Source organism: Conger conger, chromosome 6 (genome assembly GCF_963514075.1).
Source record: "Conger conger chromosome 6, fConCon1.1, whole genome shotgun sequence".
Lineage (NCBI taxonomy): Eukaryota > Metazoa > Chordata > Actinopteri > Anguilliformes > Congridae > Conger > Conger conger.
Window position 1 is genome coordinate 60,269,667 of NC_083765.1, and position 14,268 is coordinate 60,283,934.

The following is a 14,268-nucleotide window of genomic DNA, read 5'->3' on the forward strand; positions in this document are numbered from 1 at the left end:
TGAAGATAACCCTACTTCCATCTCCTGCTCTCCTGTGAGCCTACAGCACATTGCAGTTCAGTGCAGTTACTGGTGCTTCTAGTGCCTTGGGTAGTGCCTAAATCTAGCATAAGCCCACAGTATGAGCTAGCACAGGGTTATTACCTACATAGAGCACAAATCCTGTAAAATGATCAAATAATGCAGAAATGCTGGAGTTTTTTCCCCAGGCAAAATTCAATAATGCGGCCTTGGCATTATGAAAACGCTTCTTTGGAGCTTTTAATTTCGTTAGAGCTCAGCCCGGGCCAGATTCAAGGGAGAAACACTATAAATCAAAGCTACTTACGAATAGCTCCACAGACACTGTGTATCAGTGCCTGATACACTGTCCCCCAAAGGCAATGAAATTGGACAAAGTGCGGTTGAAAAGGTTAATCTTATCATACTTGTCATGGACGGACCTTATGAGTGTATTGTCCCTGCAGTGTAGCATTCGATCATTTTATGGATGTCCACAGCGCAATTATACAAAACCTGAGCAGCCATGCTAAACTCTGTGACCGTGGACTGTGGGTTTTCTCTCTGTATTCTTGCGCAGTGGCAGAGTGGCGAAAGAAGTGATGGAGCAAAGTGCAAAAATTAAAAGAGAACCTCCAGAAATCCACAGGTGAGATTTGTCAAATATTTCCGCTTCATAAAACACTGTTTTATGAAGAAGTCAAATGGTGTGGAATCCTGAATTTAAAGACAAGCTGAAATTATTATCAACTTTTTCCTCAATTTAGTCAATTCCTCTTAACCATATGAATGTATTAAAATATACACTCACCGAGCACTTTATTTGAAACATTTTTACTTTATTACACCTACTTATTCATGCAATTATCTAATCAGCCAATTGTGTGGTAGCAGTGCAATGCGTACAATCATGTATATATGGGTCAGGAGCTTTAGTTAATGTTCTCATCAACCATCAGAATGGGGAGAAAATGTTATCTAAGTGACTTTGACCGTGGAATGATTGTTGGTGGCAGACAGGGTGGTTTGAGTATCTCAGAAACTGCTGATCTCCTGGGATTTTCATGTACACTAGTGTCTAGAGTTTGCAAAGAATGGTGCAAAAAAACTCAAAAATCCAGTGAGCAGCAGTTCTGCAGACAGAAACTCCTTGTTAATGAGAGATGTCAGAGGAGAATGGCCAGACTGGTCACATCTGACAGGAAGGTAACAGTAACGCAAATAACAACACATTACAACAGTGGTATGCAGAAGAGCATCTCTGAACACATAACGCATCATAACTCTTAAGTGGATAGGCTACAGCAGTAGTCTAAAAAATAAGTAATAAATACCTAATAAAGTGCTCACTGAGTGTATATTCTATAATATATTAATAAAATTGAAATATTGAAATACTTCAATAATTTCACACTGAAGCTTTTTTCTACTTCCTGGAAAATTATTTGGATTTAGATTTTATGTCACCTTGTACCAGTGGGCATGTACTGTATGTTGATTAAATGTACATTTTCTGTTCCCCTCCAATCAATGTCCGTTCACCTTACCCCTCTAGACTCTCCTGTGTGCAGTCTGTTGCTACTCATATCGTTTTGTGCTCTAAAGCAAAGCACTCTCCCTGTATCTGTTGTGCTTACAGCGCCCCCTTGTGCTGTCTGTTGGTGCTATACTCTCCTGTTCGCCTCCTTTGACCTGTGCTGTATGTGAGCATTAGTGCCCTCTACTGTTCCCTGTTGGCGCTGTGGTCCTCCCTGCTTCTATTCAGATTTGTGTTGTATTTAGACACTGGCCTCATTCCAATCGCTTATTTTTCATCTCTGTTCTCCTTGTTCCTTGCCTGACATGGAAATCTATTTTTCAGGAAATTTCAATCCTTTAAATGCTCATTCTAGGAGCTAGAAGCTGAATTTAGGAGTCCTGATGGTCAATTGAGCAAGAAAACATGAGCACATCCTTTGCAGAAGTATTGTTTTGGATCCACCTCTCCCCATCTGCCACACATATGCCACATCTGTAGCTGACGTGGCTTCGAACTGACATTTGACGGACGCTTTCTCAATTCCCCCGTCGTCACCTCCTTTTTTTCGCTTCCTTTTCTTGCCTCCCTCAATGGGTGGAGCTAGGAGTAAGGAAATGAGCAAGGAAGGGAAGAAGGAGGTGAAAAATAAGCCATTGGAAAGAGTACGGCCATTGTCTCCTGTTTCTCTTCATATTCATACAGTGTGCTGGTGCTGGTGCCCCTGTGTGTTCTGGGTAAAGATGCTGTACTCTGGTCTGACTGCCTGCTGTGTGTTCTGGGTAAAGGTGCTGTAGGCCTGACTGTGCACTGTGTGTTCTGGGTAAAGGTGCTGTACTCAGGCCTGACTGTGCACTGTGTTCTGGGTAAAGGTGCTGTACTCAGGCCTGACTGTGCGCTGTGTGTTCTGGGTTAAGGTACTGTAGGCCTGACTGTGCGCTGTGTTCTGGGTAGAGGTGCTGTACTCCGGCCTGACTGTGCGCTGTGTGTTCTGGGTTAAGGTACTGTAGGCCTGACTGTGCACTGTGTTCTGGGTAGAGGTGCTGTACTCCGGCCTGACTGTGCGCTGTGTGTTCTGGGTTAAGGTACTGTAGACCTGACTGTGCGCTGTGTGTTCTGGGTTAAGGTACTGTAGGCCTGACTGCGTGCTGTGTGTTCTGGGTAAAGGTGCTGTACTCAGGCCTGACTGCGTGCTGTGTGTCCCCTGTAGGGCTGGCCTGGTGCCCAGTCGGAGCTGTCCGTCCATCACCCACGGCCCACGGCTCACCAGTGTCCCGCGCACACGGCGGAGAGCAGTGCACATATCAATAATGGAGGGTAAGACTGCACATCCTCTCATCTGACCTTTCACCCTGACAGTCTCTGTGTCAGCCATGCTGTGGAACAATCACATTCCTAGATATGCTTTACACTGCAAAAATAATCTTAACAAGCATTTTAGTCTTGTAATAATTTAAGACAAAACTTAAGACTTATGTTTTTTTGTTCTCTCATGTAGAAAATATTAGCTTGTTTTAAGTTAATGTTTGTTTAACAAGTTGAATTTTCTTATTCCATTGCAATATCTTGAAATTTTCATCTTATTTTGCAAAAAAGTCAAAGAAGTAAGAATTTCAGTCTCAATATAAGACTAAAATGCTTGTTATTTTCGGGCTTTTGCAGTGTACATTTGCGCTGAAACTCTTAGCACATACCTATCAGAGTTACAATGGGGTGTTATTTGGGCATTTTAAAATGTGCTGAAGCTCTGAAACTTAGCGAGTCACACAAATGCCTCTGCTCGTCCTGAGGAGCTATAACGGTGTCGAGGGCTTGCAGGCCCAGGTGTCGCGTGTGCCCATGTGGATTAAGGCCCTGCTCATATTCTGACGCCGGGCCATTTTGCTGCGTGTGGTAACCCGAGCGTTGGCCACAGCTCCGGAGCGGAGCGGCAGGTGTGCGTGTCAGTCCAGCTGCTCTATTTCGGGATCCAGCTCCTCTGCGCTCTCCGTCTGGGAGGGGTCTGTATGACCCCACGGGTGGCCCAGCCAATCAGCACCGGGTTCTCAGGTGGCTCCACCTCCCTCTCACTTCCAGAAGCATAGCCGGTGTTTCACTCCGATGGATCGAGTGGTCTGCACAGGGGACCAGGATGGACATACGAGCTCTGGCTCTTTTCGTAGCTCTTTTCACAGCCGAACAGTAGTTCCTACGGACTGGTTTGGCAGGAGCTCCAGGGCAAGAAGGCTGGGGAACTCTCCGGTTAACCTCACCCCCTCTCTCTCAGGGAACAGAAATACACCGCCCCTCCCAAACACCCCCCCACCGTCCACCCCTGCTGACTGCGCCCCAGCTGTCCTGCAGCGCGGAGGGAGTATTAATATCCCTTCCGAAAATAACCGCCCCCTCAGGACCCCCCCTTCTGCCGTCCTTCCTCTCCATGTATGTCATTGGCAGGGCTGAGGGGGACAGCCCCCTCTGAGGATTTTCCTCCGCCCCCCTTTCCGTCTCGCGCTGCCCCCGTCAGACTACACAGGGGGCAGGGGAGCGCGGATCAGCTCCGAAAAGCCACGACAGGGACCCTGAGACAGCGCCGGGGGGACGCGCAGACACAAGCACAAACGAACACGGATACAGGGAGCGCTCGGCCCGAAACGCAGCCATGGTGAAGTGTCTGGTCAGGATCAAGACCAAGGTGAACGTCCACCTGCGCATGATCAACCACTGCTACCGGGACGTGAAGGTCCGGGTGCTCAGCCTCGGCCCCCGGCTCCTGGGGAAGGCCCTGGGGGTCCTGCCCCTCTACCCAGCCCTGCCGGGACAGCCAGACCAGGCCTCGTCCTCCCTGGGGGACCCGTATGGCTATGCCCAGCCTGGCACCTCAGCAGGTAACCGCGGTGGCATCTCGCAGCACTTCAGGCAGAATCTTCACTGTGCCACTCGAAGGCCACTGCTGCTAAAATCACCTTGTGAACTCGTGAACTCGCGTGTTATTTGTGGCAGGCATTTTGAGGAGATCGCCCCTCCAGATGCGTGTGCACTCTGAAACAAGTTGTCAGCTAAAAACATCCAACCTAAACCTTGTCTCTTTACTCTTTACTGTACTTTGCTGATACTTTGCTGATTCTGTCAGTTTTCTAAGTCAGGTGTAATTTTGTCTATTTCATAAGTATGAACCAGAAACCATTCTCAAAGCGATTTCTTTGATTTTCTTTGAATTATTTACTTATTCAAACCCTAAATGACTGCCTGTTTGTGATGCTTGAATCCTAAATTGCTCACTGTGTCGATGTATATAAGAGAACACACTGCTTTGGCATCGCTACTGAATCAAATATATAAGTGCCTAAAATCAGGATTTTGCAGCTAAATGTACTTGTATATGTATATACACTCAGTGAGCACTTTATTAGGTATTTATTATACTTATTTTTCAGATGTATAAAGTCTTTTGCTGCTGTAGCCTATCCACACACGTTGTGTGTTCAGAGATACTCTTCTGCATACCACTGTTGTAATGCATGGTTATTTGTATTACTCGCCTTCCTGTCAGCTTTGACCAGTCTGGCCCCTCTCCTCTGACCTCTCTCATTAACAACACGTTTTTAGACCTGCTGCTCACTGAGTGTTTTTTGTTTTTCGCACCATTCTCTGCAAACTCTTGAGACTGTTGTGCATGAAAATCCCTAGAGATCATCAGTTTCTGAGATACTCAATCCACACTGCCTGGCACCACATTACATTACATTAATGGCATTTGGCAGACGCTCTTATCCAGAGCGACGTACAGTTGATTAGACTAAGCAGGAGACAATCCTCTCCTAGAGCAATGCAGGGTTAAGGGCCCAACGGCTGTGCAGATCTTATTGTGGCTAAACCGGGGATCGAACCACCAACCTTGTGTGTCCCAGTCATTTACCTTAACCGCTACGCCACGTCTGCAAGCTTTTATGCCACATGATTTGCTGATTACATATTTGCATTAACAATCTTGTGTGCAGGTCTACCTAATAAAGTGATCACTGAGTGTATATATGTATGTGTATAGACACACAAACAGTAAATAATATACATTTCTTCATTCAAAGGCAAATTTTGTCAATCTTTTCCAGTTTGAATGAGAGTGCAATGCGTACTGCTGCAGGGATATTGAAGCTCAATAGCTTCATTGCTGGAGAAAGAAAAATAATAATAATTAAGGAGGAATTATGGACATATCGTCACTAGAATGAAGGGAACTGCTTCTTGCATCGATAACTACTTTGAATGCCGAAGCATTCTCCAACAGAAAATAGGCTGTGTGGATGGCTGATTTATAGGACAATCGATTCTTTTTCTGAAAGTGCCCTTCAAGCATACCCATGGACGATACATTTAAACTAATGGTAATAAAGTGGCAACTGAGCATTAATAGAACAAAAATCAATGCAATTTATTGCGCTTTCCCTCTATTTCATGCATCATGACTTCATATTTTCATATTATTGACTCAGCCATTACTTTTCTTAAATAAAATATTATTCTGTTGCATTTATTTATTTAGACTACAAAAACAACATGTTGGAGTTTTTATAAATTAGGGGATGGTATAAATATAATGCAAAATCTTCTACATTTACTTGAGTCCTGTGCTCAGTTTTAATGTGATTGCATTGTCGCAGACATTTTCCCTGATTTTCCACTGTACTCTCAGTTTAATCAAAATGACGGAGGAATGAAGTGTGAGGATCACTTAATTAAAATGCATAAAATTAAATAGTTTGAAGACTGGGGGGATTGAGTGCTCTTCATGTGGTTTATTGTGGTTTAAGTGGGCTGTGCCATTTGAATGGGTGTGAAGATTTTAACATATGATAACAGAACATAGTGACCAGGACAAGCCATTCAGCCCAGCAATGCCCACCTTTTCCGACCACTAAAGTGTGCCTACGACTTTGTTTGCCTAGAAGCTAAATAGGATCTAGCACCATATGAAGCTTGTATCTCAAAATACAATCAAAGTGCCCTTACTCTCAAGCAAGGTTACCAGCAGTGTTACCATCACAACTCTGTTGGCCAAAAGGCATACTGCATACGTACTGTACTGATGAGTGTGCCTTGATGGGACACCTCTTGGGAAAACTTAGTTCCAGCTGGAAGTGGTGTTAGTGGACTAGTAGAGGTGCTATCTTTCCTCTGGTCAAATTACCACCAATGTAGTGATGGGGACGCTGTGCTGTTAAAGAAGCCGTGTTTCAGATGTGACATTAAACCAAGGTTTAGCTGCTTCTAGAAAAGTGCTATATAAAATGCAGTGATCTGTCTGCTGGAATATATGCAACAGCTTTCAATTTTAAATATTTTGAAACAATTTTTTAAGATTAGTTTAAACATTTCACCACGGCATAACATTGTGAGCACTGATGTAGCAAACCTTTCAAGGAGGTGAGGGGAGATATTAATAGCATTAATGCTATTAATATATTAACATACAGCTTGCCTAGGTACTGCGATTAGTCGTAATTAATTTGCTGTGGACTTGTAGCGACTCCTTCCTTGTTGAAGACTAGGAGCATAGTGTAGGAGCTGTCACATTATTGCTACCGGTATAAAGCATGCTCACCTCCTTATTGGAGTCTATTTCCACTGGGGGATAATGTGTTATAATTTTCTGGTCCCTGTCCATTGAGTTGTCCCTTACCAGACCCTCAGGGAGACACCAAAATCTGGTTCCCCAGAGTAACTAGGACCTGGCTAACAGACACTGGGATCCCCATCACCTCTGCGCCCCAAATCCCTCCACCCCTCCCCCTCATGCCTCTATTTTCTGCCTCAATTATGTCCGCCTGTTTGCAGTTCACAGAGAACGACGAGTGAGTGACACCTCTCGGCTCTGTTTACACTGTGAAACCTTACTCCGTGTTTACACCGGGCACACATTCAGCAGTGTTCCAACTTAGCCACAGATTTTGTTGCATTTACACCGTCCTCAAGTATACCTCAGACCTGAGACAAGAACGGTCTCTCCCCGATCAGTTCTTCAACACTGCAAAAATGACTCTTAACAAGCTTTTAGTCTGGAGTATTCGTAAGAAGGCTTAAGATTGTGTCTTTTTTAGCAAAAAAGTAAAAGAAATAAGATTTTAAGTCTCTCAATGTAAGTGTGATGTGGGCATACCTGCCTTTTATACCATAACTTGTTTTGCAAGAATCTTTAATTGAATTGTGAATGTGCTGCTGTGCTGCTTTCTAGAGCTGAACAGGAAAGAAGTGAATGCCATCGAATGAACGTGGAGTACATTCTCCCACAACCACCGGCGTAGTCCTAATGTGCAACTGAATAATTGTCAGGAAACACACTGTTTCTTTAGGCGAGCAGATTTAAATCACTGAAATAAATCAAGAGAACTAATGCAATGTGTGTGCATAACCAGTGATGCTTACATTAAATAGGGTATCTGAGGTTGATGGCTTTTCTGTGAATAATGAAACAAACATGGTGATACAGACTCTCTCGGGCCATGGATAATGGATATTGAAACATGTACTGTAAATTCAGTTTCCAGGGCTCTCCTGTTTACTGTCCTCAGTGAGAAATGCAAACGTTGGTTGTTCTGAGACCAGTGGAACGGCGAGTCTGTCCGTGTTGATTAACTCATTTAAAATAGCTTCATGAATATAGGGAACATATGCGTCATCCCTCACCTATGCTTCTATCTGAAAGTCATAAGGATTACATTAAGTACTTATGACTACCATAGAAGTTCAAGAGCATGATATAAATGAAAAAGCATTGCTATAGATTTAGCGAGCAACACACTGGTTAGCCAAGGGATTTGTGAAAAAGCTAGCTAGCTGTTTACATCAATCCAAGGTTTTTATTTCATTTTATATATTTCTTCCAATAATCATGTAACTACGTAAATAAATCCAATATAGGTCGCCGTGTAATGTATATATATACGGCAAATTGATGCATACACATTCTTTTTTAGTCACCATAAATCGCTGTTTTATCTTTACGTTGCTATTAGGTATGCATCCATTCAATGGCCCGCTAGGCTTTGTTTGGAACTATTTGAAGCCTACATTAACCAGGTTACTGCCCCAAACCAGGTTGGCCGTGCAGCAAATGTTGCCTCGGCAATAAACACCAATATAAAAGTAACTGAACCTTGTAGTACAGAAAACCCAGTGTTAGTGCATAGGCTAGCTTGCCAACCCTGTAATCTCGCTTCTCAGTAAACCCCCCAGCTCTAGACATGGTTTGACCAGCTGAAGTTATATTTTGAAACAGATGGTACCTGCATAGCAAGTCGGCCAGTGGAGGGGCTGGTATTTTCCCTTTTCTTCCCTTCTGGCAGTCTTCTGTGAAAAGCCCTGTATGAATGAAATTGATTTGAATTTAATTTAATTCTCTTGCCTTTCTGACATGTATTTGTGCTGTGCCCAGGGCTGAGGGATCAGGAAGGAGTCAAAAAATGTCAGTACCATTTGAGTGTCATTGTTATGCCAGCAATCTTGGTGCCTGTCACATGCCTTGTGACACCCTTGGGAGGGAGATGTGACACTTCCTGGATATTCACCATTGTTTGCCACATGGAGGCCGAGAGCACTAATAAATTCTTCGCCCTTCCCCCCTTGGGACAAAAACTGGCTCCCTCTGAGTGTGCTCCCAGTCTCGGCCCTGTGCTGTGGATGGGCTGATTTGTTGTCGTGTGACCTCTCTTTGCCAGTAGCTGTGGCCGAGACAATCCGGTTCCCCGCCGGACCGATCGTCACCGAGCCATTTTTACCTTTGTAACTCGAGTTGAAAGAATTTTTCCATGAACCCTCTGCCCTTGTCTGTTCCTCCCTGTGCAGGCCTGGAGTCCCTCCGCGACAGCGCCCACTCCACCCCGGTGCGGTCGGTCTCCCACGGCGACTCCTTCCTGCCCCGCTTGCGGGCCCACGCGGCGGCGGACGCGGGCGAGGGGCCGGCCGTGATCTCGGACGAGGCCTACAGCCCCTCAGACAGCGTGCTGCCCACCCCCGTGGTGGAGCGCAACCTCGAGCTCGCCATCGCCCGCCAGAACAACGGCGCCCCCTGCAGCATCGAGGAGGAGTCCGAGGCGGGCACGCCCTCCGTGGGGGACGTGCCGGATTTGGCCCCCACCAGTACAGACCTGAGCCCCTCCTCGCCTACGGAGGTGGCGCAGGTCAACAAGTTTGTCCTGAGCGTCCTCCGACTCCTCCTGGTGACGGTCGGACTCCTCTTCGCCCTGCTCGTCCTCCTCATCGTCCTCACAGAGTCGGACCTTGACGTGGCGTTTCTGCGCGACATCCGCCAGACCCCGGAGTTTGAGCAGTTCCACTACGAGTACTTCTGCCCGCTGAGGAGGTGGGTCTCCTGTAAGTTGCGCTGGTTCGGTGGGCTGCTCATCAAGTGAAGTGGAGGCGACTAGGCGTGGAGCGCCATGCCCCTCCCCTCCTTCCCATAACCCCCTGGTGCTAAGTCGGGGGGTTCGATAAGACACCGCGAGCAAGCAATTGGAGGGCGGTCCCATCCCATCATGCACCATCCGCAGGACTCAGGCCACGGACTCAGCTGGGCATGCTCCTGGGAGAAGGCCCCTCATCCTGGGTCTCCCGCGTCCCTCCCTTTTTTACAAAGCAAGAGGAGGACATTTTACTTTCTTTATTTTCTTCTCTGGAATTTCAGGTCATTTCAGGTATTTTATTTTTACAAAAAAAAAAAAAAAATGTGAAAAACAAACAAACAAAAAAATATGACATGTAACCGACATCAAAGCAATGAAAAACGAAACAGGATTAAAACTTTGTTACAACCCAAGGAAAATGATGCCTTTATTTTCTATTTATTAATTTCCATGTAAATCTTACTTGGGACGGAAGGAAGTAAAGCAAGATGGGCAGAAAGTGGTTGAGATACCATATAAAAAGAAATGAGTGGGGTCTTTTAAGAGAGGCAGACAGACATTACCTGTTTTATTATTATTTCAGTGCAGATTGCGAAATGTCCATGATAACCATTACAAGGCTTTTTCTGGGCTGCCTTGGTGATTTCACTGCAGATTTTGTGAGGACATTTGGTTTTGTGAGGACTGGATTTGCTTTGTGGATTTGAGGGAGTCTTGTATTCAAAGACAACAGGGTTCATTGTCGGGAAAGAGGAAGGTATTGTGGGGAAGCAACTTTTATTAAGAACCTCAGTGTTGAAAACACATGACGAGTGGTTAAGGTGTTTTATTTATAAAAAGGTCATGAATTAGCTGGCTTATTTCAAAAAGCGTCTGCTATACTTTCCTAGAATTTCAATTATGTGTAAGCATTAGAAAGCTGTGTAGAAGAGTTCAGATTTTTTAATAATTCATTTTTTAAAATAATGAAACTAGATACAATGGTGTAATGTTATGTGACCTAGCAATGTCAGTAGCTGGTAGAGACGTGTTCATGCTCAACCTCTTGAAAGCACTCACTAGCTCCCATAGATCCAGTCTAAATAGATGTGCAATATTTTACATTTCCTGGTTTTAAAACAAAACAAACGGCATACCTTAAAGGCCTTTTGTAAAGAGTGCATTTGTTTTGCTTGATTTGGTTTTGAGTAATATATTATCCTGGTTTTATTCCAAGTACCACTCTAAGAACATTGAATTTGGTGGGTTTTCTCAATGTAAAATGAAATAATGATTTGGGCTTTCAACTTCGTGTCGACTATGCTCTTGCATTTATGATTGTGGGAATAATACCATGATTAATTACTAGTGCAGTAATGATAATGCTGTACTTTTTTGTACAAAGTAGTTTATTTCATAAGATATTGACAGCTTTTCCATGTATATTTTAACAGAATTGAAATGTTATTTTGTTATTGAAAATTAAATTATACCTTTTTTAGCTCTATGGTTGAGGTGAGACTTAGTGTCTATTTGGAAAATGGGAATGGAAGGCCCTGAAAGCAGGTATTTATCCAGTTTTGCTGACTGCCCATGTCCGTGTCACCTCACCCTGAAAGAACTGAACCCACATTTCTATTCAAACACACGTTCAGTTATTGACATGTTTACCAAAGATACCTCTATGTATTCAGAGGCTTGGCAGACTCCATTGACGGACATGGGGAATGATTCACTCAGAAGCTCAGAACAGTGCTTGTGCGGTCCAGCTTTAGGAACTTAAGATTCTGGATAAACACCTTGTTTACTTTTTGTTGACTCCCTTTCCCCCCTGGATGTGTCATGTGCGAATGTGTGTGTGCTTGTGCGTGTGCGTGTACATAAACAAACCTGAAATCAAAGCGGCAATGTGAATCCCTATAAAATACTGAGATTATTTTTTCAGATCAAGAGAGGGTATGAGAGGGTTGTAAGAATAGAGGAGGGCTGGAACTTGCTGATATGGCTGGAGCTTCGGATGATGGGGTTGGCCATAAGGAACTGGATAGGTTGAGCTTAAGGTTTAGACCAGGACAGGTCATCTTGGTGCACAGTCTTAGTTAAACCCACAAGACTTCCTGAGCCAGAATCATCAGAATGAGAATGAGCTGAGCCTTGCTGCCTTCAGTGAACAGTATAGCTATAGAGCCCCAGTAATCTGAGTTTTACAGTCACAGTCAATATGGATAGCCTGGTAAAAGAATACAAAATGTCCATTTCTATTGGGCATTCAGGGCCCCTGTAATGTGTGACATGATTCATGCCTAACCTGATTGACTGTTTGTCTAGCACATTGATGAGATATTAAAGTTAACATCTTGTTGGCATTAACATCACTGATGGCAGAGAGGTACTGGCAGCCGGGAGCTGGGTTCATTACTGCTTCATGCAAATTGCCGTTTGGGCATAATAAAAAGGACTGATGGATTGCCCCCTTCAACACAGAACCCCTCATTCAGCTCTCAGAGTAGGCATTGCCCACTTTTCTGTGGGATGGTGGGAGACAAGTGGACATTTGTATGCAGGTGATGTTTGAGTGACATGGTTTTTGAATCGGGATTTTGGTGTCTGACATGGAACTGGTGATTTTTTTTTGAATGGGTCTTTGCCCTTTGGGCGGTAAACACCCAGTTATTCCTGAAATTATAGTTTTGGAATCTTGGAATCTATGAGAATAATGCATGCTAGGTCTTCTACAGGCTTGTGCATGCACTTGTGCAAAACATCTTCAAGGAGTTATAATGTACCAAAACATTGACAGACTCTTTCTTTTATTTTCTCATCAGTTGAAGAACAATGCACCCTATAAATATATTATAAGACAGAATAATTGCAGTGAAGTGTTTTTTGTTTGTTCATTCTTTTTGGCATAGCTGTGTGCACTGGAAACAGTTGACAGAAGAGCAGGGTGGATCCTGACTGGTTTTGTTTCTTTTAAGTGGTGGTGATGGTGATTGGTAATAGATTGGACGGACGTGAATAATTAGTGTTGAATTGATGGTCTGCGTTGTACTCATTTACATTGTAACAGCATTATGTAGCTTCAGCATAAAAAACACGGTCTATCAACAACTGTGCAACATTTTGGCTGCAATACTCAACAAGCAATAAGAAATCAATTTAACAACAAAAAAATTTGATATGGGTTGCCTCAGGCCATAAACTGTTGGATATGGTTTTCTAAAAATGGAGGTTGTGATGTGGTGATTATTGAATGTCAAGAGTAGTAAGAACATTCTAAAATGCTGTCTGTTGAATTAGGCATACTCTTATTGTGTTATTCATAAAATGACTGAACTCAATATAGCTGCTGAATTATTATTATTATTATTATTATTATTATTATTATTATTATTATTTACAGGTAGTATTCTGATTGTAAGGTGTATTTGAAGGTTCATACTTTGTGGAAATAATCTGCAAATGTAGGTTTTCTATCGTTGTTTGACAAATACCTTTGGTATGGTTCTGTTTACACGGGACTGAAGCAGCATTTCCCATGCCACTTAGGCTTTTCATCTACACAACCCTCTATACCAGGGATCATCAAATCTGGCCCTCAAATCCTAATCCAGCCCTGGGCTTCTTTTCTCCCTGGTAATTCATTGAATAGTTTCTGCTACTGATTGGCCAGACTGTCTTCACACCTGACTTCCAGGTAAAGGGAGGGTGGAAAGCCAGCAGTTCTATGCCTTTGAGGACCACAATTTGATGATTTCTGCTCTATACTCATCACCCAGACAAGTGAGAGCTGAAAAGGGCAACAAAAGGAGTCATAGTGTTTCCAGTGTCCCTTTTTTAAATTTGTGCAATCATTGTTGTTTGTTGTGGATGTAGGCTTACAGGACATGGGGCAGGGAACTTGAAGGCCGGTCCTTCTGGCTGTGGTCACTGGCTGCACACACATTGTGAGTCCTAACCCTCATACAACACTCACTCCAGTCCAGCATCTTATAGTTGGGTATATTTGGAAGTATTCATGGAGTAAATAAACAGTGAGTGCAGAGTTTCAAATACATTTGCTCAGTGCTTGACAGACTGCAAAGTAGTAAACACTGATCGACATAGAATACTCAAAATAACAGCAATGCAGACAGCAACTGTATACCATCAATATGGACAATACAAGCGTAAATCAAAGAAATAAACCTTTAGTATAATACTTTGGCTCCAGCTATGATTGATCATTCAGTCAGGTTATTTTGATTGTCGTAGACTTTTGAACAAATTACACAAATAATAATGAGCTTTCCTGTGAAGTGTTGAGCCAAGCTGTAGATAGCCAGCTTGGCTTAGCCAGAGTGGATTTTGAATCCCGTACCATGAGAAGGATGGGAAGTTTAGTCTGCTGATATT

The 14,268-nt window shown here is 43.7% G+C and overlaps 1 protein-coding gene across 1 annotated transcript in view; it reads left to right on the forward strand.

The window, feature by feature from the left end:
- Positions 1-13,174, forward strand: part of LOC133131080 (FERM domain-containing protein 5-like) — a 94,222-nt gene extending 81,048 nt beyond the window's left edge. The window contains exons 12-14 of the mRNA XM_061246204.1: positions 581-649; positions 2,727-2,833; positions 9,338-13,174. Of these exons, the coding sequence (XP_061102188.1) occupies positions 581-649; positions 2,727-2,833; positions 9,338-9,903 (742 nt within the window). The 3' untranslated portion in view covers positions 9,904-13,174. The remainder of the gene's footprint in view (positions 1-580; positions 650-2,726; positions 2,834-9,337) is intronic.
- The last annotated feature ends 1,094 nt before the right edge of the window (positions 13,175-14,268 follow it).